This window comes from Enhydra lutris, unplaced genomic scaffold, assembly GCF_002288905.1.
Source record: "Enhydra lutris kenyoni isolate GAN:26980312 unplaced genomic scaffold, ASM228890v2 scaffoldscaffold7, whole genome shotgun sequence".
Lineage (NCBI taxonomy): Eukaryota > Metazoa > Chordata > Mammalia > Carnivora > Mustelidae > Enhydra > Enhydra lutris.
In genome coordinates this window covers 36,481,285-36,509,281 of record NW_019154091.1, presented here as the reverse complement: position 1 = coordinate 36,509,281, position 27,997 = coordinate 36,481,285, and the positions used below count along the sequence as shown (strand labels likewise).

The 27,997-nt window shown below is 37.1% G+C and overlaps 2 protein-coding genes across 3 annotated transcripts in view; both read right to left on the bottom strand.

Moving 5' to 3' along the window:
- LOC111141995 (killer cell lectin-like receptor subfamily F member 2) lies at window positions 1–26,790 on the bottom strand. Its single transcript, XM_022494912.1, has 7 exons — window positions 26,733–26,790; window positions 10,164–10,255; window positions 9,231–9,329; window positions 8,025–8,114; window positions 4,440–4,594; window positions 3,320–3,432; window positions 1–442 (listed from the first exon to the last, which is right to left on the bottom strand). The coding sequence occupies exons 2-7, from the start codon at window positions 10,252–10,254 to the stop codon at window positions 310–312; spliced, it is 681 nt and encodes a 226-aa protein (XP_022350620.1). The 5' UTR covers window position 10,255; window positions 26,733–26,790; the 3' UTR covers window positions 1–309.
- Window positions 26,575–27,997, bottom strand: part of LOC111141996 (C-type lectin domain family 2 member D) — an 18,517-nt gene continuing 17,094 nt past the window's right edge. Inside the window, exon 6 of one of the 2 annotated variants that reach the window (XM_022494913.1) lies at window positions 26,575–26,909. In XM_022494913.1, the coding sequence (XP_022350621.1) occupies window positions 26,804–26,909 (106 nt within the window). In that variant the 3' untranslated portion in view covers window positions 26,575–26,803. Of the gene's footprint in view, window positions 26,914–27,997 lie in introns of both variants that reach the window. The other variant, XM_022494914.1, reaches the window with a different exon arrangement.

The window sequence follows — 27,997 nt, the reverse complement described above, 5'->3', positions numbered from 1 at the left end:
ACCCGGAAGCTTAACAGACTGAGCTGCCCAGGTGCCCCGGGGACAGAATTATTGAGTAGACAAAGGGACAGCTGTGTCTAAAATAGCCACCATAATGTACAGGAGATAACTATGGAAATATAGCACCAGTGACCGGGTAGAGCTAGGGCGATGAGTTGAGGCTGATTGCCCGAATTGAGAGTGACACAAATCAACACCATTATCATCATTATCACCATATTTGTTGTAAAAATAATGTGTTTCAACAAAATACATAAATTAAAAAGTCCTTGTGAATGGTTTTTACAGGAAGGATAAGCTGGGATCAGTTTAGAGGTCAGTTTCTGCAGAAAGCACGCGTTGACAAATCCAGTAACTCTGATTGCAACACTTTTTGGAAAACACACCCTTCTTTGTTATCACAGCACAGGCATTATCTTCAGCCTGGCCCAGGACTTGAAATCTGTGGAGAAGTTAACAAACATTCTGTTCTCATTCAGGTGAAAACATAACTGTGTGTATTTTGTATGTTTTCTCTCAGACAAAGAACACCTGTTAAAAAATGACTTCTTTAATGAAGGTAGTTGGTCCAAATAGTTTCTTAAACAAAAATGGTCATTTTTAAATGGAAAGGCTGTATGGAATTAAAATAAAAATGTGAATAAAAAGCACTGATTTCCCAGTTCCATGTGATCATACAAAATTAAAGATCTTAGAAGACTGTTATCTGGTATTGTCTAAAAGTCTGTGTTCCCCCCAAAATTCATATGTTAAAAATCATAACCCATAAAAGTGATGAATTAGGAAGTGGGGCCTTTGGGAGGCATTTAAATCATGAGGTGGAACCCTCATTAATTCTTTATTAAAAAGACTCTAGAGGGATCCCTAACCCCTTCCACTATGTTCTCACATGGCTACAAACCAGGAAGAGGGCCCTCACCAAAACATGACCATGCTGAGGCCTTGATCTTGGAGACTCATTTTCCAGAAGAGTAAGAAATAAAATTCTGTTGCTTGTAAGCTACCCAATCTGTGGTATTTTGTCATAGTAGCCCAAATGGATTAAGACAGAGGACAGTCCTGCCCTTTTAGGAGAAAAATTCATTTTATTACTCCAAAGATTCTCGATTCAATTTTTTGAATATCTGCAACAATGGAATGATATCAACTTTATAACAGACAATATCATATTTATCATTCTAAGATTTAGAAATATCAACACATCTAAAAATATGTATGTTTTTCAAAAAGTATTAAATCAATTTTCTGTAGAAAATAAACTATTACCCTTTTCATTTTCCTGACCCAAATCCCAAGTGTCACACCTTTTAAAAATATTCCTTCATGGGGTGCCTGGGTGGCTCAGTGGGTTAAAGCCTCTGCCTTCGGCTCGGGTCATGATCCCAGGGTCTTGGGATCGAGCCCCGCATCGGGCTCTCTGCTCAGCAGGGATTCTGCTTTCTCCTCTCTCTCTCTGCCTGCCTCTCTGCCTACTTGTGATCTCTGTCTGTCAAATAAATAAAATCTTTAAAAATATATATATTCCTTCACTGTTTGCCTATAAGAAGCCTCCTTACTTCTATAAGAGATCCTAAGAAAGAATGGTATATCTACACTGTACATGTTAAATGTGGCAACAGTAACTCCAGACAGTATGAGTGAAGGAGTTAAAGTCTTCCTCACTTTTAAATGTTTTAAACTCATATAGACACCTCAGCAAGGGAATTTCCACACATTTGTATATATGTGGTTGTATCCAAATACTTTACCTTGTACACAAAAGAAGAAAAACTCCCCTAAGTTCTGTTTTTCCATATTTTTTGTTTATTTTTCCATATTTTAGGCCAACTTCTCTTGTCTTAAACAAATAAGCCACAAGGCACCTTAAAAAAATCAGAAAAAAAAAAACCCTCAATTTTAAAAACAAGACTGGCAAATTAATAATTCTAAGCAAGTTTGCAAGTGGGTTGACAGCATCACTTTAAAAATATGGTGATACATTTCTATTAAAAATAATCAAAGCTGGGATGCCTGGGTGTGGCTCAAGTTAAGCCTCTGCCTTCAGCTCAGGTCATGATCCCGGGGTCCTGGGATCGAGTACTGCATCGGGCTTTCTGCTTATTGAGAAGCCTGCTTCTCCCTCTCCCTCTGCCTGCCACTCCCCCTACTTATGCTCTCTCTCTGTCTCTCTTTCTGCCAAATAAATAAATAACTAAAATCTTTAAAAAAAAAAAAAAGAATCAATGTTAAGTATGGTAAGTTTTAAAATTAATTTAGTGTTTGATATACAAAGAGTATGATGACATGGGTGGGTATGGAGTTTAAATTTTAACAAGAAATATTGTAAGTAGTCTCTGGATAAAAATATTCATTTGTAGGGTGACTTTCTCTGTTTCAGAGCATTTTTCCCCCTACTCTCACCCAGTCTATCACTCCAAAGCATCTATAGTCTTCCTAAATCCCCTTAACTTCACATCTCTTTGAAAGACACAACAAAATTCCACATTTTCAAGAAGTGTAATTAACTTTTTTTTTTTTTTTACAAAGTTGATTTGTCAGGGAAGCAGAGTTTTGTTTGTTTTTTTTTTAAGATTTTGTTTATTTGACAGAGATCACAAGTAGGCAGAGAGGCAGGCAGAGAGAGAGAGAGGAGGAAGCAGGCTCCCTGCTGAGCAGAGAGCCCGATGCGGGGCTCGATCCCAGGACCCTGAGATCACGACCCGAGCCAAAGGCAGAGGCTTAACCCACTGAGCCACCCAGGCGCCCCTGTAATTAACTTTTGATAATTCCTGAAACCTGGATGCCTAGAGTAGAAAGTTTCACCCTGGACCCCCAGGAGCTTCTGTCTGTGTTTTGGGGATTAATGCCTAACCTCCAAAGATTTTAGCACTCTCTATCCATGGAATTCAAACAGAAATGAATGAAGTACATAAAAGTAGATACACATAATGCTGACTGGGTGACTGTATTTAAAAAGAGTCAAATGATATTTGTATTATGTACAAAATATTCCATAATATTTCCCAATAATTGAAGTCTTCCTACTAATCAAAATAAGGATTGTTTGATAAACTTTTAATACTTCAAAGAAATGAAATTTGGAGAATTTTCATTACCTACAATTTTCCATTTCTACCTCTAGTATTAGAGATAAATTCAAAGCTCAAATAAGAAAATAAATTCTCTTAGCAGACTTCATTTCTCTAAGGCAAATTTCCTAATCGTACACACATTAACAAAGGTCAAAGTCTGCAGTCTATGGAACCATTTGGCTATCTGGGGTTTTAGGCAACTCTCAGGAGAAACTGGCTGCTGAGTGACTCAAATGTTAAATACTCACAACTGTAGATTCAATGGAGTGCCACCCAGCCAGGTCCATGTCTTTTGTGGGTGTGTGATGTTCAACCCAATCCAAAAATAGATTCCATCTTGTATATTATTCTGCATGAAATCCTAAGAGAAGACGGAGTTAAACCCTATTAAAATAGCCTCTTCTGACTTTGGTCCAAACTTAAGTCTTGATATTTATCTCCTTATTCAGGAAAATCTTAAGAAGCCTTAAGAAGTTTCTATGTATTTAGGGAAGGAAACCAATATAGGATGGATTTCACAACTTATGACTCATATATTATGTGCAGGCATGTGGTCCTTAATGGAATTCATGGGGATGGTAGTTGAACAGCAACTGCTGAGGGGGCTCAAAGAGGATGTAAAAGCAAATCTAGGGAAGAATAGGTCGGCTAAAGGAGCAAGAACTATTCCCAGCGTGCTGTTGCCAATGAGCAGTCTTGGGGAAACTTGGTACCTACGGTATCCTACCCACGAGCAAAACTAAAGAGCCCATCTTCCCTACCCAAGTTACTCAGGATATTGCCAGATACTGAAAATGTGCCAAGAGAATCTTTCTTTCCAAGAAGTCTTGTGGAAGGATGGCATTGATATCCCAGCTTTGTCATTCATATGCTGAGTGAAACAGGCAAGTTTTACAACCTGCCAAGTTCTGAAGATTCTTCTGGAAATAGGGGAAATACTGCTTATCTCAAAGTTATTGTGAGCACTAAATTTGATAACATTCATAGCATGCCTACCACAGTGCCTAGCATCTGCTAGGAATTCAATAAATGGTCATAATTATGAGCAGTATAATTCTTTTATTATAAAACCTACTTTGGGGGGCAACTGGGTGGCTCAGTCCCTTAACCTTCTGCCTTCAGCTCAGGTCATCATCCCAAGGTCCTGAGACTGAGCACCTCATCGGGCTCTCTGCTCAGTGGGGAGTCCACTTCTCCCTCTCCCTCTGCCGCTTTCCCTGCTCAAGCTCGCTCTCACTTTCTCTCTCTCTCTCTCTCACTCCCCTGCTCTAGTTCACTCTCAAATAAATAAGAAATAAATCTTTTTAAAAACCTACTTATTTCTTTCAGCTTTAGAAAGGCTAATTTTCATAGCAAATTAGCTCTTACCAGTTCAGCCTTGTCTTGGATCATCAAGAGATGTGATTTCATTATTAAACAGGATTTTTGGCTATCGGTCCATGATTTAAAGTTTTTTAAAAAATTATAGCATTTCCCTCTTTTCTGCAGCCAGTTATTAGGACATAAATTTAGCTTTGGTTTTGCTGAAATGCAAAAACAGGAAGAAATAGGAGAAAAGCAAGGTTTGAATATCAAAAAATTGTTTGCACTAATCTTGTAAACTTTTCCCTTAAAAGTAAAGATTTATCCCACTTCTAAAAAAAGAACTCCCTTTCCATTGATGAATAGTCTTTAGAAGAAATAAATGCCAGTAGTATTCATAATTACTGAGTAATTACGACATGTCAAATAATTTCCTGTCATGCTCACGGATTTGTGAAATATTTTTCCTTAGAAGAAATGTATAAGATACATAAAATTATTAATTTTGTATTCCTCATTTTGTAAATAAAGATACTAAAGTTAAGGTGAAGTAAACTTAAGTATAAAGGGGGAGACAAATGTAAAGGTTAAGGAATTTACTCAAGGTTATAACTAATACTGCCAATATAGTAAGTGGTAAGACATAAGGAAATTTAAACTATAAAGGAGATTCTAAAAGGCATCAGGAGAAAACTGCTGTGGAAAAAAATAATACATATATATCCTTTTCATAGTCCCTTGTTGGTGCAAAAAATATATGTATTTTATAATATGTTTTATTAGTAACTTTGTAAAGCAAACTGTTCACCATGACCCCAATAACCTGCGATGTATCTCTGAAAAGGAAAAACTTGAAATAGGTATTAAAATAAACTTATCTTCAAAACTAGGTACACACAGGTTTCAAGTGAACTAATAATTTCTTATATTTTAAGCTGAGTGATAGGTACATAAGTATTGATTGCATTCTATTTAAACTTTTGGGGCTCCTGGGTGGCTCAGTGAATTAAAGCCTTTGCCTTAGGCTCAGGTTATGATCCCGGGGTCCTGGGATCGAGCCCTGCATCGGGCTCTCTGCTCCTTAGGGAGCCTGTTTCCTCCTCTCTCTGCCTACTTGTGATCTCTGTCAAATAAATAAATAAATATTTAAACTTTTGTATATCTTAAGTATTGCATATTTTAAAATACCCACAAATTTGTGTACAAACTTGTCTGATATATTAAGTAAAATGAAATGAAAATGTAAATTATAAAATACTCTGTACAAAAGTTAGTTATCACTGGTAAAGGTTTTTGAGGGATGGTAGGAGGAATCATATTACTTGGGGAAAATTTCATATACTAAGTTTCTGTTTTGAATCAGCAAACTACCCTGATTTTTGCAACACTCTTCCCAGAGCATTTTATTTTATAAATCATAACAACATGGGCGTTAAAATATTAATGAACTAGATTTAACTACACTGGTCAGGAAAAATACTTCAAAACACACTTCAGACTAAAGCTAGGGACAAATTTTCATTTTACTGAAATTTGGTATTGTAAATTATTGACAGAAATAAATGACTTTAAGGTCTTGTGCTTATTTAGATGTTTATTGTGATATGACTTTTGCTGTGGTAGCATTTGTTCTCTAAAACAAAACATGAATCATTTACTTCACTCTTCTATTTTTTTTTTTTGCCTGAAATTCACATACTACAGCAATAAAGAAACCCAGGCTCTTGTCAGTGCAGTAAAGTGGAAAGAAATTCATCCACTGGAAAGTATGGTTATTTAGAATGTGGGAGACTATTATTGATATGCCAAAGACAATGAGATGAAAACAGCAAATAATTTTTGAGTTCTTTAGTTCTGGGACCCTCATGGTAGAAAGGCTTCCAAGTGGTCTAGAGAAACCCAGAAGAGTAATGTATGGGGAGCAATATAGAAATGTCCATACGGAGAAGCAATGAGTTGACCTATTACAGAGATGTTATATAAATACTTAAGTCTTAAAGGAAAAGTGCCAACATAAGCATGCACATTGGTTATATTTTTCATGCTATTTTCTATCACTCTCTATGACCATCAATATTTAATCAGAATGCATTTATTAATTATCCAAACTTAACCTAAGGTCTAAACATATATTTTGGCATAATTCATGGTATTTCGACCATGCGAAAGTTTATAGTTTGGGGTAATTTTTTACTTAGAAAATAGTTGTAACTTGGGAGAAGAAGTTAATTTTCTTATTCTACAATAAGCATTGATAAGTAAGAAAAAAATAAACGCTAATTTTTATAAAAGGACAAAGTGAGAACCAGTTTACAAACTTTTTACTTTAAAGCATATAAATATCCAATGTATGTGATTTTATTTTTAATTTCCTATTATATAAGAAATGTAACTAAAACCAACTATGTGTAGTTTTACCAGATTATATCTGCATTATAGTCTGAACTCTGTGTGTGTGTGTGTGTTTATGTGTGTGTTAGAAGGGTTCAGAGAGTACGAAGTCGCAACAGAGAGATAAATATCCAATAGAAATGGATTGGATCAGTAATGAACAAAGAATTGAGGATGAGAGACTATGTTGCATTTTATTACCATATTGAGGTTTGTTTTGCTGAAGCCTGGAGCACAAAGGGGAGAGTTGCATTGTGAGAAATGAGACTGCTATTGTAGGAAATCAAGTCTCAGACGGAGATAATGTTAAAATGCTTAGATTTATAGTCCTGAGATTTATAGCCCTTAGACTATAGAAAGTCACTGGAGAGTCTGAAGCCCAAGAGTGCCAAAGGAGAGCAAAATATACCACCCCGAAATATCTCTCCTTGGCATGAGGTTTATGCTGAGATGGTTGTTTTTAAGAAAATGCAGACACAGAAGTTCTAAAAGCCTAGTAGAAATTATCCTTTGTAAGAGACAGTTACAGTTACAAGGGAAATCTCCATTTGTAAGAGTGTCCTTCCACTCATAACAAGAAGAAGAGGATGACCAAAATCTCTAGAAAACTTATTGAAGGAGAAGGCATGGGTTTAAATCTTTACAACAACCACACCCTGTGCTTTGCCTGAAAACCTCCTATAACTGGTGAAAGTATTAGGAGTTAGTGACTTTCTATATTTTGTATATGCCTAATATAATCAACAGGTTCAGGAAGAAATCTCCTCTAAGCTTCCCTATCTGACTAAAAATAGAATCTTCTGAAATTGGAGATTATCATAAATTCCTCTTTGGAGTGGTTTACTCCCAGAAAAAAAAAAAAAAGATGACTAAGAACTCTACCATAAATCCCCTTTCTGGAGGAATTTTGTGACTACAAAGAAGGAAAGACTATGCGCACCTGTGTATACAGACACTATTACTCACTTTATTATCTCCACTTTGTTCTCCTGAAGAGGCCATTTTTCTTTCCTAAAGAAATATATTTGTTTTTCCCAGAGAAGCCACTTCTTCCCCTTCACTTTCTCCTTCTAAGCTAGGTGTATAAACCTTTCACTGAAACCGGGTAGAGCAAGCTACTTCTTTTGTTTGCAAATAAACCTTTTCTTCCTATTACTTGATCTTTTGACAGTTTAATTCACAGGCACCCTGGTATGAAACTTAAGAGGGTAGAGGAAAAGTTTTTCCTCCTCTACAATACAATGAAATATAACCACTTACTTGTGAAGTTTGTATTGTTCTGCTGTTTCCTGGGAGAAATATTTATACAATCGCAATCTTTGGTTCCATTCTCGCTACTTAGGCGACTTACTATTAAGTGAAGGAAAGTAGTAACACTAATTAGATTTCTACAAATATAAGCTTGTGCCTTTTAATTATCCGTTAAAACAAAACTACAAATGAATGCACACACTGGTGGCTGATGAATCTGTCTATAGGATTTCAACCCTATAATTTAACAAAAGATGAATAAACTAGAAACTCAGTAGATTTCTAGTTATGAAAAAGTAAGTAGAAAAAAACAATAAAAAATCATCTAAGTAAAATTTAAAAAACGTTGAAATTTGTGTCTGTTTGGCATGATCTTGAACAGGTTACGTAGATTTTCTGTTTCTCAGTTCACTCACATATAAAAGGGGAAAATGCTTAACAAACTTAGAGTTGTCTCCAGACTAAAAAGTAACGTATGTAAAATGTTTATCTCAATTTCTAACACATAGAAGGTCACAAGAGGGGCACCTGGGTGGCTCCATCAGTTAAGTGTCTGACTCTTGATTTCCGTTCAGGTCATGATCTCAGGGTTGTGAGATCAAGCCCCATATAGAGCTCTGTCCTGAGTGTGGAACCTACTTAAAATTCTCTCTCTTCCGCTCCCTCTGAAACCCTCTCCCACCTTGAAAAAAGAAAAAAGAAGGTCACAACAAACAGAAACAATAACATATAATTACCCATAGCTCTTCTTGAAGTAGAGCTCATTTTAGGAATGATTCAAGTTAAATTGGCCTTAAATTTTCAAGCAACCGATAAATTTTGTCAAAACTTCAAAATATCAAATTACTTCCAAAGTCCAAAAATTTTATTTAAGGGCCAAATAATCAACTTCCATAAAAGTAAGTGCTTTTACCAAAATATAAAACTTCACTTCATAGAATTGCGACTGCCAAACCCACACGATTTATGAATTAATTAAAATTATAAGCAGAATAGGCTTCTAAATTTGTAAGTTTGTTGTCTCCTCTGTATAGGGGGGAAAAGTACTCATATAAAAAAGTACTCACTACAAATTATCAACTGTGTCATTTATTACTAATGTAGTTAAGTAATAATGAAAGGATAGGTTAGGTAAGTGTGAAAGATGATTCTGGAAAAGTTCGAGAAATAAAGGTAAACTTCTCTAGTTGAACATACAGCTCTCAATTTACTCACCCCAAGTAGTTAGTCCTATTACTGTGGCAATGAGTATAACCAGCACAGCACAGCTTAGTCTCAGAGCAGTGCGATGCCACTTGGGACATTTAGGGTAATCTGTAATAAACAATTTTTCCTTCTGAAACATTTAGGCATTTAAAACAAACTTGAAATGCATCATAGAAATGTAAAATTCTGAGGGTGCACATTTTCTTAAGTAGAGGAAGAAACATACAATCTCTGTTTAAATTACCTTGAGATGAACACATACTTAATTATCTTTAAAGAATTGGATTTATTGATGCTACGAGGTTAATATGTTTTATTTCCTATTTATTAAATATCCTTCTTATATAACACTTCCATTCAAAAACTACAATTCACAAACAGTGAAATTGGTGGATTATTAGTTGATCAGCTGGTTATTCAAACAATTGCCACTGAAATTTGTCAACTACCTTCATTTAGGTCTTTTCTGAATCACACACATATTACTCAATGGGAATAAAGCCTGGGAAGGCAAAATATAAGTAATGCCAAAATAACTGAATAATAGTAAAAATGAGTGCCAAAAAGAGAAACATAAGCAAGACTGAGTATTGCAGCCATCTTCTCAAACCTTATTTGAAATAGGAGTTTTATATTTATATCAATTCATGAAACAAACCTCAGATCCTAACCTTTATAATTACATACTTTGCTTTAATAAAATAGCATTATAACACTTTCAAAATCTTCAACCCAGGTCAAATCAAATCTGACCCATTACATTCAATTTAACAAGATCTATATAAACATCATTTAAAAGTAAGATAAAACATTTTCTGATTAACAGATTCTAGTTGAAGTCCTTAAAAGTTCTCATTAAAAGTCTAGGATTAAAAGACCCACAGAAAATTCTAACTGTATTACAATCTGTGGTCTAATGGAGGGTTATGGGTTCTTTCTTACCTTTGCATGCCCACTTGTGTTGGCAATGATAGGAATGCTTTCTTGGCTTCTGCATCATTGATCTCTCTGTGTTCTGCATCTGTCCAAACATCCTGTAAATAGAATAATCCATATTTGAATGAGATGGAAAGAGAAACATTACCTGATCAAAAGCAGAGTCAGTCTCTACAAACTGTGGCATTGAAATAAACCCAATGCTGAAAACCACAAAGGATGTGATTCATGAGTGAGTTGAGCTTCATCTTTTTTAAATAATCTATTCCTTTTAGGATAGTTTTAGACTGGCAGAAAAACTGTGAAAGTAGTAGAGAAAGTTCCCATATACATCATACCCAACTTCTCCTATCATTACCATGTTACATTAGTATGGTGTGTCAAAATTAATGAATCAATATTCATGCATTACTATTAATTAAAGTCTTTACTTAATTCATTTTTCAACTAACACCTTTTCTTAGTTTTTCCTGAATACATTTTTCTATTCAAGGACCACATTCAGGATACCACAGTACCTTTATTCTTCACGTCTTTTCGGATAATCTTGGCTGACAGTATCTCACTCTTTCCTTGTTTTTTGATGTTTTGTTTTGTTTTTTGTTTTTTTTTACAGTTTCAAGAAAAGTGGGTCAGATAGCTTGTAGAATATTCTCAAATCAGGGTAGTCTGATGTTTTTCTCATCATTACACTTAGGGTAAAGTTTTTTGGAGGAAGATCACAGAGAAGAATTGACATTCTTATCACAATTTATAAAGAGTGCAAACTACCAACATGCCTTATCACTGCTGTTAATTTTGATCACTTGACTGTAGTAGTGTTTGTGGTTTATGTACTATAATGTTACTCTTTTTTCCTCCATTTCCATACTGTACCCTTTGAAAGGAAGTTAATATGTGCAGCCCACATTTAAGAAGTGGAGAGTTAGGGGCTCCTGGGTGGCTCAGTTGTCAAGTGTCTGCCTTTGGCTCAGGTCATGATCCCAGGGTCCTGGGATCAGATCGAGCCCCACATCAGGCTCCCCGCTCAGCAGGAAGCCTGCTTCTCCCTCTGCCACTCCCCCTGCTTGTGTTCCCTCTCTCACTGTGTCTCTCTCTGTCAAATAAATAAATAAAATCTTTAAAAAAAAGAAGCATAGAGTTATACTATTTCTCTTTCACAACAGAGTTTCTACATGAATTATTTAGAAATCTTCTACAGGTGATTTTTGTCTAATCTCCCATTTACTTCTTTATCAAGCGTTTATATCAGTAAAACTGATTCATATTTATTTTATATTTTCTGTTATAATCCAATACTACTTTATTTATTTTGTTATTCCCATTGTCCCAGCTTTGGCCATTGGAACTCCTTCAGTTGGTTCCATGATTTCACACTGATGTCTCCAACTTTAATAAATTATAACATGGATCATGTTAACCCTTACCCTTGCATTTCTATTACCTCCTGTTCCAGTAATGAGAAGCATGGCTACCACCATCACCATTCATTTACTTAATTATTCAATTCCAGTATATATATTTTGTGGTTTTAGGATTTTTATTCCATACCCTGTGGGAAATTACCATTGACAGTGCTATGTACAGTTCCTTTTGTTACTAGTCTTACAAGCTAAGACGACACATTTCTAAGATTACATAGACTTTATCTCCACACCCTTCAGTGAGGCCACTTCATACCTCTTCAATACAGTCAGAGTCTTTTAGCAGTTTTTGCATTTCATGCTGAAGTACCATAGCCTCCAAAATTACTTTTTTAATTTTCATACATCAAGGTTCACTCTGCCATAAAGTTCTGTGGGTTTTGACTTAAACATAATGTCATGAATCCACCATTATAATATCATACAGAATAAGTTCACTGTCCTAAAATTTAAATCCCTTGTACTCCACTGAAATAGAGAAGACTTGGGAGTAAAAGATTGAGGAGACATAATTGGAAAAAGAATGATCTGATTCTGGACATAAGTTTGAGATGCCTATTAGATATCCAGAGGGAAATGTCATATAGGCAGACAGATATTTGTACCAGGAAGTCAGGAAAAAGAACTGTACGCGAAGCAGAATGAGCTCTAGAAAGTGCTTAAAGCGGGCTGAGTCCTGTCCCTCGAGGAACTTTGACAGTTGGAGCTAAAACAGAGGGACTGGGTGGCTTAGTGCGTTAAGCCTCTGCCTTCAGCTTGGGTCATGATCTCAGGGTCCTGGGATCAAACCCCACATGGGGCTCCCTGCTCAGTGGGAGCCTGCTCCCCCCTCCCCACCATCACACCACACATGAAAATAGACTCAAATGGATGAAGGACCTCAATGTGAAAAAGGAATCCATCAAAATCCTTGAGGAGAACACAGGCAGCAACCTCTTTGACCTCAGCCGCAGCAACATCTTCCTAAGAACATCGCCAAAGGCAAAGGAAGCAAGGGCAAAAATGAACTATTGGGATTTCATCAAGATCAAAAGCTTTTGCACAGCAAAGGAAACAGTTAACAAAACCAAAAGACAACTGACAGAATGGGAGAAGATATTTGCAAACGACATATCAGATAAAGGGCTAGTGTCCAAAATCTATAAAGAACTTAGCAAACTCAACACCCAAAGAACAAATAATCCAATCAAGAAATGGGCAGAAGACATGAACAGACATTTCTGCAAAGAAGACATCCAAATGGCCAACAGATACATGAAAAAGTGCTCCATATCACTCGGCAACAGGGATATACAAATCAAAACCACAATGAGATACCATCTCACACCAGTCAGAATGGCTAAAATGAACAAGTCAGGAAATGACAGATGCTGGCGAGGATGTGGAGAAAGGGGAACCCTCCTACACTGTTGGTGGGAATGCAAGCTGGTGCAACCACTCTGGAAAACAGCATGGAGGTTCCTCAAAATGTTGAAAATAGAGCTACCCTATGACCCAGCAATTGCACCCCTGGGTATTTACCCTAAAGATACAAACGTAGTGATCCGAAGGGGCACGTGCACCCGAATGTTTATAGCAGCAATGGCTACGATAGCCAAACTATGGAAAGAACCTAGATGTCCATCCACAGATGAATGGATAAAGAAGATGTGGTATATATACACAATGAAATACTATGCAGCCATCAAAAGAAATTAAATCTTGCCATTTGCGACAACGTGGATGGAACGAGAGGGTATCATGCTTAGTGAAATAAGTCAATCGGAGAAAGACAACTATCATATGATCTCCCTGATATGAGGAAGTGGAGATGCAACATGGGGGGTTAAGGGGGTAGGAGAAGAATAAATGAAACAAGATGGGATTGGGAGGGAGACAAACCATAAATGACTCTTAATCTCACAAAACAAACTGAGGGTTGCTGGGGGGAGGGGGGTTGGGAGAAGGAGGGTGGGGTTATGGACATTGGGAAGGGTATGTGCTATGGTGAGTGAGGTGAAGTGTGTAAACCTGGCGATTCGCAGACCTGTACCCCTGGGGATAAAAATATATTATATGTTTATAAAAAATTAAAAAATCAAAAAAAAAATAAAAGGAAATGAAATCTTGCCATTTGTGACGACGTGGATGGAACTAGAGGGTATCATGCTTAGCAAAATAAGTCAATCAGAGAAAGACAACTATCATATGATCTCCCTGATATGAGGAAGTGGAGATGCAACATGGGGGTTAAGGGGGTAGGAGAAGAATAAATGAAACAAGATGGGATCAGGAGGGAGACAAACCATAAGTGACTCGTAATCTCACAAAACAAACTGAAGGTTGCTGGGGGAAGGGGGTTGGGAGAGGGGGGTGGGGTTATGGACATTGGGGAGGGTATGTGCTAAGGTGAGTGCTGTGAAGTGTGTAAACCTGGAGATTCACAGACCTGTACCCCTGGGGATAAAAATATATTATATGTTTATTAAAAAAAAAAAAGAAAATTAAAAAAAAAAGAAATTAAAAATAGAGCTTCCTTATGACCCTGCAATTGCACTACTGGGTATTTACCCCAAAGATACAGATGTAGTGAAAAGAAGGGCCATCTGTACCCCAATGTTTATAGCAGCAATGGCCACCGTCACCAAACTGTGGAAAGAACCAAGATGCCCTTCAATGGACGAATGGATAATAAATCAAATCTTTAAAAAAAAAAAAAGGCAAAATAAAAAGCTAAGATTGACCTCAAGATCATTCAGTAACTAAGAATTGTTTGTATTCTTATGCTTATCAGAGATCATTTCTGTGTAAGTAGCAGAGATCATTTCTTTTCTGTCTTTGGATTTACATCATCTAGTAGAACACTTGATGAATGTAGCTTTAAAAATATGTATGTGTTGAGTAAACAAATACACAAGTGGGATTGACAAAGCCCAGTTGGTACAAAGTGCAGTTCATTTACACAAACACACTTATGATTGGAGGCAGAAAATGAAAAAGATGAGGTAAGTGTTCACTTATTTTGAAATAATAAAAACAGGTATTTTATTATTTATATCACTCATTTAAATAGTAGATATTATTTTTAAATTGTTCTGAGTATTTGTGGTATTAAATGGACACCTTGTTTCATTTAACCATTCAAGCCACTTTATGACAGCTATTATCTCCAGTTTATAGATGAGGAAACTAAGAGGCAGAGAGAACAAGTTACTTAATGTAGAACTGGATCAAAAATGTGGTTCTTGGGGCGCCTGGGTGGCTCAGACATTAAGCATCTGCCTTTAGCTTAGGTCATGATCCCAGGATCCTAGGATCCAGCCCCGCACTGGGCTCCCTGCTCCACAGGAAGCCTTCTTCTCCCTCTCCCACTCCCACTGCTTAGGTTCCCTCTCTCGCTGTCTCTCTCTGACAAATAAATAAATAAAATCTTAAAAAAAAAAAAAAGAAAAGAATGGATCTCTACAGTCTCTTAAACACATGACTATAACATTTCTCAAAACAAGCAGACAAACACACACACACACACATTTTCCCAAAGACATCTATTCTATACCATCTCAAAGTCTTCAGTTTCTCTTGATCCTATGCGAAATTTTACCAGTGATTACTAATGTGTGAGTAATCACCTTTTCAATCACTTACTGTGCATTTGATTCAACCAAGAGTACTACCATATTCCTAATTACTTGTTATTAAGGAAACATTTGATGGGTAAAATAATCAAAATGAGCACTAGGAACTTCAGGGTCTCCAAGATGAAGAGAGCAGAGCAAAGTGGTCTTTGGACAACCATTAAACAATTTAGTCCTGTGGAGGCTTGACCAAAAGATTCAAGAGGGAGAAATAAGTTATATAGAAAATTATTTTCTATAATTATCTAGAAAAGACATGAATCATAATGAAAAAATGGATAGATTTACTGATAATCAAATGTGAAACGTGTACATCATAGCAAAAATGAAAGAAAAAGAGCCATAAAACTGCATGGACTATTAAGGAGCTAGAAGTTTCCTTCCCTATTCAATGCCATTTGCCAAATAGTCAAATAACAAAGCATTATTTGATGGCACGCAGATAACTTATTCAATGGCCAGAGAATGTAGAAGGGGAACAGGTGCTCTAAGGGCTCCTTCTTCTGAGAGGTGGAGGAGCATAGATGACAGGGCTGGGGGGCAAAACAGCAGTGTTTAATGTTGGCCAGATTGCAGGAGGAGGACATGATTTCTAGGAAGGTAGGCCACATTCTTTTTTCTTCCTTATTTGGTCAAGGACTTCCTGTCACAATGCCTTTCAGGAGGAGATTTTGGTAAGTTAATGTAATATAATGAGGGAATATAATGAACTTTGGCCCACTTTGTCATCTTGGGCCTGTCTGGTTCGATTTAGTTTCTTGTGGTCTGACATCAGTCTTATCTGAGCAGGAACACCTCTAGGGAATATACTAGAAAAACACCCACCTTTTAGAAAAATTCTGGAGCTCTTTGGGGCTCATCTAGTGACAGAAACACAACTTATTGTATATTAGTTGATTGATTACATTTTCTCTTATACTTAAATTTCTTAACAGATCTATTAAGGTATAATTGACATAAAATAAAATATACATGTTTAAAGAATACAAATTGATAAATCTGATATACATATGCATCTGAACATATCTATTATCTTCAGTTTACTCCTGCTCCTCTGTGATCTTCCCAAATCTCTCTGCCCCACCTCAGACACTAGATTATGTCTTCCATCACTGTAGTTAGGTTTGAATTTTCTGGAATTTTATATAAATTGAATTACAAAGTATACACTTATTTTTCACAGACTTAGTTCATTCACTACAATTATTTTAAACCTGATTGGTGGTATTTTATATGTCAGATGTCATTGCTATTTTATCACTGAATAGTATTGTCTTATCCGAATATACCACAATTTCTTTAAACGATTCACTAGTTATTGGACTTTTGGCTTATTTCCAATTTTGGCTGCTGGAAATAAATTTGCTATGAATATTCGTATACAAGTGTCTGTATGAACATATGTTTCATTATTCCTAAATAAAAACCTAAGAGCGGAATTGTTCAGTTATATGAAATGCGTATGCTACCTTTTTAAAATAACTTTATGGAGATAGGATTTACATACCACAAAGTCCATCAGCTTAAAATGTTTTCTAGCATATTTACAGGGTTGTACAACCAAACATAAAACCTTGTAGCCATTAGCAATCACTCATACCCCTTCCACCTGAGTCCTTACCTACCCCAAACCATAGGAAACCATTAATCTACTTACTGTCGCTACAGATTTGTTTATTCTAGATGTATTACATAATGTCATTGTCTTTTTAAGAAAGAGCCAGACTGTTTTCCAAGGAGGCTGTACCATTTTCTGTTCCCCCACCAACATCATATGAGTTCCAACAGCTGCCTCATTTGTTGACACAATGTGGTCAACCTCCTTGATTTTGTACATGTCCTGGTCTCTAATTTTCATTTTCATTTTCTTAATGACTAATGATGATAAGGTTCTTTTCATGTGCTTATTTACCACCCATATATCTTTTTTTGTGAAGTGCCATTCAACTCTTTTTTTTCAATTGCTTGTTTTACTATCATTGTGTTTGAGTGATATATATAATAAATATAAATACACATATTTATATATAATGAATGTAAAATATATTTTTTCTTCAAGTCCTTTATGAGAAGTGTGACTTGAAAAAAAATGTTTTTCCTAGTCCATGGCCTGTCTTTTCATTTCTTTAAGAGCATCTTTCTAAGCCTATTCTTAATTTTGATGAAGTCCAATTTATTTATATTTTTTTTCTTTTATGTAGCAGGCATTTGGGATTGTATCTTAAAAAATCTTCACTTATCTCAAGCTCAAAAGATTTTTCCTCTGTTTTCTTCCAGAACTATTACAGTTTAAGGCTTTATATTAGATCTATGACCCATTAAAGATTAATTTAGAGATAATTAACTTTATCCTCAGGTTAATACTTGTATATGATGTGAATTACACACTGAAGTTTATTATTTTTGTGTATTGATCTTATATCCTACAACCTGGCAAACTCATTTGTTGAAGGTAACAACTTTTTTCTATTTTCTCTAGTATTCTCTACAAATCACCTACAATTCTGCCTTTCCAGTCTGGGTACCCTTTATTCCTTTTCTTTTTCTTGACCTACTGTAGTTCTTCTGTGTTCTATTTCATTGATTTTTCAGTTTTATCATAACCATTTCCTTTCTTTTGCTTATATTGGATTACACTTGCTTTTTTTTTCTAATTTTGTAAGATGAAAACTATAATCCCTCATTAAGATCTTTCTTCTTTTTTAACATGGTATTTAGAGCTGTAAAATTTTCAGTAAATACCACTTTACTAGCATCTTACAAATTTTTATGTTTGTGTTCATTTACAAGTAGTTTCTAATTTTTTTGTTGATTTCTTATTTTATCCTGAAATGCCTTTCCTCTTGGAAAATTATTAAAAAATATTTGCTAGCAGGAAGGTAGGGGTGGTCCTGTATGTCTCAGTTGGTTAAGTGTCTGCCTTCATCTCAGGTTATGATCCCAGAATCCTGGGATCAAGCCCCACATTGGGCTCCCTGCTCAGCGGGGAGTCTGCTTCTCTTTCTACACCTCCCTCCTGCTCTGCTCTCACTCGCTATCTCTCTTTCTCAAATAAATAAATAAAAACCTTCAAAAAAATTATTTGCTACCTATTTTTCCAGGATAAATCCTAACTTACATTACACAAATAGAAAGAATGACTACTTTTAATAACTGGACTATATTAAGGAAATACATAGGATGAGATCAGAAATATGTGCACTTTTTTTTTTTTAACTTAAAATGTCCATTCAGATTCCTGATACATTTTGACACTATACTTTGGGGAAAAAACAAAAAGGTCTATAAGTCTCAAGTCAGAAGTGAGCACCTGAACTATTAATTTGCTTTTTTTTTTTCTCTAGCAAACAAGTGCAAATATTCTCAGTTGTTTTCTCTAGTCATTACTATATATTCTGAATAATCTTATGAAAGATAATGACATGGTCATCTTTGAAATAATACTAGTTCTGAATGAAGGAGTTGATTTCTGGAGTAGTAGAGAAAGGAAACCCTTGTCAAAGAATCAAGCACAATTTCCGTGAAAAGGAAAGATAGCATCTCCTGTTCACACGTAACCTGTGTTACCTGATCACCAGAAAAAAGAAGAGCTTAGTCACAAGCTGTACAGGATATAGTCATAGCAACTCACCATATATTGTAAAAATTTCCTTTGTTCTTTTCATGTTGTTGAAAACTTAAGACACTGAAAATAAATCTTAAGCTAACCCAAAACTAAAACATGTTTTTAGACTTGTGTCTCATAACTCCTATGGTAACAACCTGTTAACATAAACAATTTGAGTTGTTGACCCTGAGATGGCAATATAGATTGAAACAATGTAGAAATAATTACAGTGTTATAAAACATACTTTTGTAACTAAAGAAATCATAGAATTTGAGTGTGGGAAGAGATAATGAAATGGACTACAGTTGTTTGTTACTTTGGAACTGAAATCAATCGTAAATATAAGCATTGCTCCAAATTTGTCTTCTTAACTTTTAAAAAAATGCAGATTACTAGTCCACAACCCAGAAGACTCTAATCCAATAGACTTAGGACAGTACATAGGAAGGTAGATAGATAGATGATAGATAGATAGATAGATAGATAGATAGATAGATGATAGATAAATGATAGTTTTGTTTTGTTTTGTTTTGTTTTGTTTTGTTTGAGAATCAGAAACAGAGAGAGCATTTGGGGGGGGGGGTTGCAGAAGGGAGGGAAAGTGACAGAATCCCAAACAGACTCCACACTCAGTGAGGAGCCCAATGCCAGGCTCAATCTCAGGACCCTGAGATCATGACCTGAGCCAAAATCAAGAGTCTGACTCTTAATCAACTGAGCCACTGAGGCTCCCCTAGGGATATATATGTCAAACAAACAAAAAAATCCCCAGATTGTTGTGACACACATCATAATATAGAGCCATTGATCTAAACTAATAGTTCATTTTTGAAAAAGAAAAGAAAAAAAATGTAAAGGTGTTAACTGGTCACCCAGATAGCTGTGATAAAAGAAGATGGCACACAGTGTACCTGAGTCTGCTTCCAGCATTCTTCTTATCCTACAATACTGCTCTATTAATTATGAGATATGTTATTACAAAAGGGACCCTTTTACTTCAATAAATGTACTTTCATTAAAATTATATTGATAGCTTAAAAAGAAGCAAAATTGAGCATGTTACTATTTTTATTACCCCAAATATCTCAATCTTTACTAGGTAGATCATATGCCTGGTCATACTTTCCCTTGGTGCCCAAATCACAATATTGCAAGCTCTCTTTTTTACAGAAGAGAGTCAGCATTCACAAGGTCGCCCTTCCCAAATTTGATTCCGGGGAGATTTTTACCTTTTTTACACATATGCATTAAATGTTTATTATTTCACCCAGGATGGTTCTAGAAGGTAAAATTGAATTACAAGAAGTTGAGTAGCTTGCCCAGAGTCATACAGGAAATAAGCTCAAAGTCAAGGCTTTCCCACACGCAGCCTGATTCCTACACTTACCTAATCCCACACTACCGTCTAGGGCCTAGGTGGTACTGGAGCTTTTGGCAAAACCACTCACCTCCTCAGCAAAGTGAAAGGAGCCCTCCCAATCCCTAGAGGTTGAGGTTCCACAGTCCCTCACCTCCCTGCTGGTTTTAAGGTGCTGTTGTTGAGGCACTTCCTTCAGGAAAGCCCTGCGGAGCCCACGGTTTGAAGCTGTCTCGTCAAATATGACTGGAGAGAATTTAACCACCAAGATTCATCCTTGTGAACGCCAAGGAGCTGAGAGAACCACAGTTAGTCATGTGGTATCCTTTTTATCCACAGGATAAAAAGCACCCTGGGTTGGGGATGGAGGGGGTGGGGGTACTTTTCTAGAAGATATCTTCTCTGAGTTGAGGAATTACAAAATGTCCCCCTTCTGGCCTGAGGTAGCACGCCCCCGCCCCCACACACACCCATAACCCACCCGGATGCAAGACTTCTGGGTTTTCTTAAAATTGACCATTCCTCTCTCTGTTTTCTCCCATTATAGATGTAAGCTTATTTTTTAATCCAAAATTGTTTGCTTTAAAAGTACCTTGGCCACGGACAACGTTCTAGCTAGAGTATTTCGCCTTAGAGACAGAGATTCTTTCCAACTGCCAACAACATATGGACTGTGTAGCCATAAAGATTAAATGATATTGTGCACAGGGGAATACCAAGTTCCACCACGGTACCGCCAGGACCAGCAGTAGATTTGATTATATTCCCGGTTAAAAAAAGAAACAAAAACAATGCTCTATCGTGTTTTCTTTCCATTCCGTGATAAACTAGACGGTTCTGCAGAATCGTCACCCTTCGGGGAAGAAACACCTCCGGTCTCAGCTGGAGGAAGTGGTGCACCCACAGTAGCGATTTTTCTCTTCGCAAGGGTGCAGGAGGCAGGGGAGCAGGGGCCGGGGTGGGGGCGGACTGGCTGCGCAGCGGCATCGGGTGCCCCCGGGTCCGACGCGCACCCCGGGCCCGCCCTCCCGCGCGACCCGTTTGATTGCGGTGGCGCTGTGCAGCGGAAACTGGAGGAGGAGAGGAAGTGGCCGGGGCTTGGGAGCTCTGCCCGTCAGGCGAGTTCCCCGGATCTCTGGGGCGCTGCGAGGCCCCCTGCCGGCCTTCAGCTATCTTCCCTGTCTGGAGCTGGGGGCCCAGATGCCCAGGCATCCCGACTGCCCCTGAGAGCAGCTGGGGGCTGGCCTGGCGAGACCATGGAGGCGCCTAGGAATCCCGGAGGGAGATACCCGCTCTGGATTCCCCTTAAAGAAAGCCACAGGTGATCTGGACAGGGCCGGTTTGGGTGAAGGGGTAAGAGAAAAAGCAAACACTTAGCCAAATGGGTTCAGGAGAGAACGGAAGGGATGTGAAGAGGGGCCTGTAGACATTCTTTTCAAGAGCTATGCACCAGAACAACTGGGAACTGTAATCAATACAACGCAGTCGTGATTAAAGCTGTTTATTTAACCCAAAACGATCCTTAGCTTTTCTAGACCCTGGTTTATGTTAACTTATTTAGGAATTAAATCAGTTAGCTAAAAACCATTTGTTTTATTCCTGGTCTCAGAGGACAGAGGCAGGACTGGACCATGGAAGTTTCCACGTGGGTAGTAGGAACCGGAAAGGAGAGCCCCAAGGAGTAGCGCTGAAATGCAGTAGAAAACCACAGCTGTGTGTAAAAGAATGAAACTCCACCATTCTCTTACATCATACACAAAGATGAACTTGAAATGGATAAAAGACCTCAACCTGAGGCAGGAATCCATCAGAATCCTAGAGGAGACCATAGGCAGTAACCTCTTCAACAATGGCCACAGCAACTTCTTTCATGATATGTCTCCAAAGGCAAAGGAAACAAAAGTGAAAATGAACTTTCGGGACTTCATCAAGATCAAAAGCACAGCAAAGGAAACAGTCAACAAAACAAAGAGGCAACCCACAGAATGGGAGAAGATATTCAGAAATGACACTACAGACAAAGGGCTGATATCCAAGATCTATTAAAAAACTCCTCAAACTCAACACACACAAAACAGATAATCACGTCAAAATATGGGCTGAAGACATGAACAGACACTTCTCCAATGAAGACATACAAATGACTAACAGACACATAAAAAAATGTTCATCATCACTAGCCATCAGAACCACATTGAGATACCACTTACACCAGTTAGAATGGCCAAAAATAATAAGACAGTAAACAATAAGTGTTGGAGAGAATGTGGAGAAAGGGGAACTCTCTTACACTGTTGGTGGTAATGCAAGTTAGTGCAGCCACTTTGGTAAACATTGTGGAGCTTCCTTAAGAAATTAAATATAGAGCTTCCTTATGCAATTGCACTACTGGGTATTTACTCCAAAGATACAGATGTAGTGAAAAGAAGGGCCATCTGTACCCCAATGTTTATAGCAGCAATGGCTACAGTCACCAAACTGTGGAAAGAACCAAGATGCCCTTCAACGGACAAATGGATAAAGAAGATATGGTCCATATATACTATGAGGTATTATGCCTCCATCAGAAAGGGTGAATACCCAACTTTCGTATCAACATGGTTGGGACTGGGAGAGATAATGCTGAGTGAAATAAGTCAAGCAGAGAGTCAATTATCATATGGTTTCGCTTATTTGTGGAGCATAAGGAACAACATGGAGGACATGGGGAGATGGAGTGGGGAAGTGAATTGGGGGAAATTTGATGGGGAGACAAACCATGAGAGACTGTGGACTCTGAGAAACAAACAGGTTTTTGGAGGGGAGGAGGGTGGGAGGTTAGGTGAGCCTGGTGTAGGTATTAAGCAGGGCACATATTGCATGGAGCACTGGGTGTGGTGCATAAACAATGAATTCTGGAACACTGAAAATAAATTTTAAAAAATAAATAAAAGTTAAAATAAAATATGCTTACAAATTAAAAAAAAAAGAAAAGAAAAGAAAACCACAGAATGTTCTTCATGAGCTTTCCCAAGGCATACCATGCTGACAATCTTCTCATTATCTTATTTACATTTTGCCACCGCAGGCCTCTAGATCTCTACTCTGTTCATCAGAGAGGAAACCTTACCAGGAAACATACTAGTGGTGTTCACAGAAAAACAATGCCTGGCTGGCCAGCAGAATAATCTGTGAAGAAAGACATACTGCTGTAGTCATGACCCAGGATCCAAACAAAAAGATGAGGACCTGAACAGTCCCTGGCAATGTCCACAGTTCTTAGTTGGCTAATTAGAAAAGGAATTTTTTTCTGCAATTATATTTGTATGTTATTCCTTTGTGTGACATAACCAAAAAACAATAATAACCTATTGTCAGAAGGGTGTTTTGAGTCATTCATTGAGCAATTCCTGGTTGCTTCATCTTTTGTTCCTGGGAAACATGACAAGTCCTTCTACCTACAGTACTTACACAAGAGGGTAAGCATGAGTCCAAGTTGAAGAGGTAAAGCCTGAGATGAAATTGAAGTCTTCACTGGAAAACACTTCAAGGTGGATTGGTGTGCAGGAAATGGAGGAGGGTTTTCTGAGTTGTGGAAGCTATGTTTCTGTCACCTCCCTCATTGCTAGGGCAGACCTAAGCTGCTACTGTTCTATAACAATGAAAGAAAATCTGAGAAAGTGAGTATAGAAGGGGTTTTTCAGGGAGAGAAAAATCAAGTGGTTTCCAAATAATCTCCTTTTCCAAATAACCCAACCCCTCATATTCCTCTCTTCCTGTCCCATATCTCCTTCCATAGAATTAAGTTTGTTCCTTTACATTTCTAGAAAATCCCATATATGCCAAAGGCTTTGTATCTCCATGGGTCAGTTAGATAGGGTTGTAATGAAGTATTATCTCCTAGGCATCATGGGGTGAATTAGGAGAATTGGTAAAGGATTTTTTCTTTCAGAAACTCGGAAAATCACTCAAATATACTATTGGAAATGCTGACAATTTAATTCTGCTTTTTTTTTTTTTCAAGTTTAGGAGTATGACCTGCTCTTCACAGTGGGCCTTCTCTCTGAATGTCCTCAGTTCCATGACAAAGCATTGACCAGAACTTGGCTCTTAGCTATACCTGCAGGCAATTTTTACTGTCACCCTGTGTTGGTCAGGGCTCAACACCATCCCCAGTCACCATAACAAATCCTTCATTCCAAAGCACTAGCAGAACACATGTGTTACTGGAGATTTATAGGGAGATTCATTAAAGAAGTTCACAGTGCATAGCCTACACCATTTAAAAAAATACATCATTTCTTATTTCTGTGTCATTTCTTATTTCCTTGAAAGCTGGGCAGACAGCTGATTTCCTTGATCTCACCCGTGCCCTATATATGTGTTACTCTAGGAGAATGACAACCCTTTTAGGGCACATGACTCCTGAAGTTATCCTACCCAGCAGCATGCTTTGAGGTCAGACTGACAGTGTAACTACTAAGAACCTTCCCCCTTATCTTTCTTTAGTCACGTGTTTATTGTCTGTAAATTCTATTCCATTCTTCTCAACCTACTGTCTTAAAGAGAGCATATGGAACAAAAGGAAATTTGTGCTAAGGATCCACTTTGACCATAGATTTTAATACCATACCATGATGATGAAGACTTCAAGAAGAATACATACATGGGGCTGTACACCTCCAAACTAAGGGACTCAAAGTGGTAAGTTTTTATGTTAAATATGTCTGCTTTTTATTGCTTGTTTTTTTTTCCTTCCCACTGTCATCCCTTGCTGCTCAGTCTCATGTTCATCTCTAGACATATTTTCATCCCTTCCTTCTCATCTACTATTGATAGCTTGTGAACTGGTCAAACCCATTAGAATTGTGTGTAATATAACTACATAACTGATCTTGAATCAGGGTTCAAATGGGACATTCTTCTGAATAGTACATATTGGCCTTATTTTGAGTATATTGTTTCAGCAGACTTTTACATAAAGTATTTATGTCTCTACTTATTACTTTATGTATTTTATTTTAAATGCCATTATGGGACTTTTTCCACAGATAAAATTTAATTAATCAAATGTTTTAATTCTTGAATATTATATAGTCTTTAGTGACTAAATGCAGATTTCTTAATGTGTAAAAGCAGAGTCAAAGACATCCTGGGAATGATTCAGTTAATAGGGTTCTATCTTTCCCTATTACAAATAAGCCTGCAAGGTACATCACTACACAGGTACTTATTCTAAGAACTTTTGTCCAGTAGAAAAGTACAAGTAGGATTGCAAGCATATATATATTCTTCAACTTCAATTTTTCTTAAAAGTAATTTTAATAATGTATATTTTATTAAAAATGAGAATTATGGAAAATTATTAGTCATTGATTCCTCAAATATTGCCTCTCTTTTTTTTTTTTATTTTACTGTTTGCTCCTAGACTTCTTATTAGATATGTTCTGGAATATTCTCATTTTATCTTCTGAGTTTTTAAATGTCTTACATATTTTTAATCTTTTTATTATCCCCAGATTTAAATTCCATTACACTAATTGTCCCTTCAGTTTAACTTAATAAGTTGTACAATTCATTAAAAAAATACTATTATACTTTTCATTTCTAAAATTCCTATGTAGTTATGTAAAAAAAAAAATTCTTGTTTTCATAGAGTCTTGTTCTTTCCTTATAATTTCCATCAATTCCTACTATACTGTTTCATGTCATTACTTAAACATGGTTTTGGGTTCTTCTCTTTATAATCTTCGTGTTTGTTGCTTCTGTTGACTCTCCCAGGTGGTGTTTTTGGTTTTCTACTCTGAACTAGATACGTGTATGGATTTTCCCACATTGTGGAAGGGTCACTCCAGAGTATTTTTTTTGAATTTGAGGTAAAATTGGTGTAATATAAAATTAACTCATTTAAAGTGAATAACTTGGTGACATTTAGTACACTCACAATATTGTGCAACTGCCACTTCTATCTAGTTTCAAAATATTTTGATCATCCCAAGACAAGCCCCCATACCATTCAGCAGCTGCTCCCCACTCCTCATCACCACACATAGCCCCTTTCAACCAATCTGCATTTGTCTCTATATTGTCACCTCTTCTGGATATTTCATGTACATGGAATCACACACCTTGTGATCTTTTTGTGTGGTTTCTTTCACTCATCATGTTTTCAAGGATTATCTGCATTGTAGCATATATCAATACTTCATTTTTTAAAAAAAGATTTTACTTATTTATTTATTTATTTGAGAGAGAGAATGAATAGGTGGAGGGGCAGAGGGAGAGAGAATCTGAAGCAGACTCCATACTGAACACGGAACACAATGTGAGGCTCAGTCTCACAAGGCTCAATCTCATGACCCTGAGATCACGACCTAAGGTACAACAAAGAGTCTGATGCTTAACTAACTGAATCATTCAGGTGCCCCAATACTTCATTTTTTATGTCTAAATAATATTCCAACTCCAAAAATAATTTCACATTTGTCTCTTCTTGTTGCCACAGGGTTATTAATAGTTTAGTTTCATTTTTGGTTTGTGTCAGTTTCATGCCCCAGTGTAGCAAGAGCAAAAAGAGAACAAAACAGAAATACCAGAATCAAGAAGGGAAGCTCTGGCCATTTCTTCTTTTCTGCTGTAGACTCAAGTGGCTGTGTCCCCAAGTTCATGAAACCTGGAAAGGTGGTGCTGGTCCTGGCCTGATGCTACTCTGGATGCAAAGTGGCCATCGTGAAGAACGTTGATGATGGTACCTCAGACCATTCCTCCAGCTGGCTAGGAGAAAATCACCAAGAGGTCAAAGATTAAGTCTTTTGTGGGCGCCTGGGTGGTTCAGTGAGTTAAGCCGCTGCCTTCAGCTCAGGTCATGATCCCAGGGTCCTGGGATCGAGTCCCGCATCGGGCTCTCTGCTCAGCAGGGAGCCTGCTTCCCTTCCTCTCTCTCTGCCTGCCTCTCTGCCTACTTGTGATCTCTGTCTGTCAAATAAATAAATAAAATCTTTAAAAAAAAAAAAAAAGATTAAGTCTTTTGTGAAAGTTTGTAACTACAATCACCTCATGCCCATGAGATACTCTGTGGATATCCCCTTGGACAAAACTATCATCAACAGGATGTCTTCAAAGACCCTGTTCTTAAATGCAAGGCCCAACAAGAGGCCAAGGTCAAGTTCAAGGAGAGATACAAGACTGGCAAAAACAAATGGTTTTCCAGAAGCTGCAGTTATAGATCTGTTTTGTTTTGGTCACTAAAAATAAATAAATAAGAGAAAGAGAGAGACAGAGAGAAGAAGCAACAGCAGCAGCCCTGTCCTGCTGCAATATCCCTTCAAAAAGAAAAAAAGCTTAGAGTCTAGCCCATTAAAGCAGAACGGGTAATGAAAGCATGAACTGTAAATAGGACACTAACGTGATACCTGCCACAAACTGAGAGTGACTGCTCTCTGTTAGGGAGAAACTTGTATAAGGAGAAAATATTTTAATTATGAGTTAAAAGATTAGGGGTAGCTAGTCTTCCATATCGCCTGGACTTAATGATCATACAGATGGCTTCAATGTGTCGCTTTATATGGTATTGAAAACCCAGCATTAGTTTGAATGTGATTTTAGCTGTTTTATGATCTGGGAATATCTGTTGTATACAAAAGCTAATAATGCAGCATTTCAAGTTCATCAAGGATTGCTCAAGATATTTGCTAGTTTCTCATTCCCTTTCTGTACCATTAGAGCCAATGATGAAATACAAAACTGTACTTGTTTTGAAACTGGTGAAGCCATAGAAGTTATTGCTTTTCTTGGCCACTCATACTCCATAGGATGTAGCTGATGATTCTGCATTTTAGTCTACATACTATTCTATTCA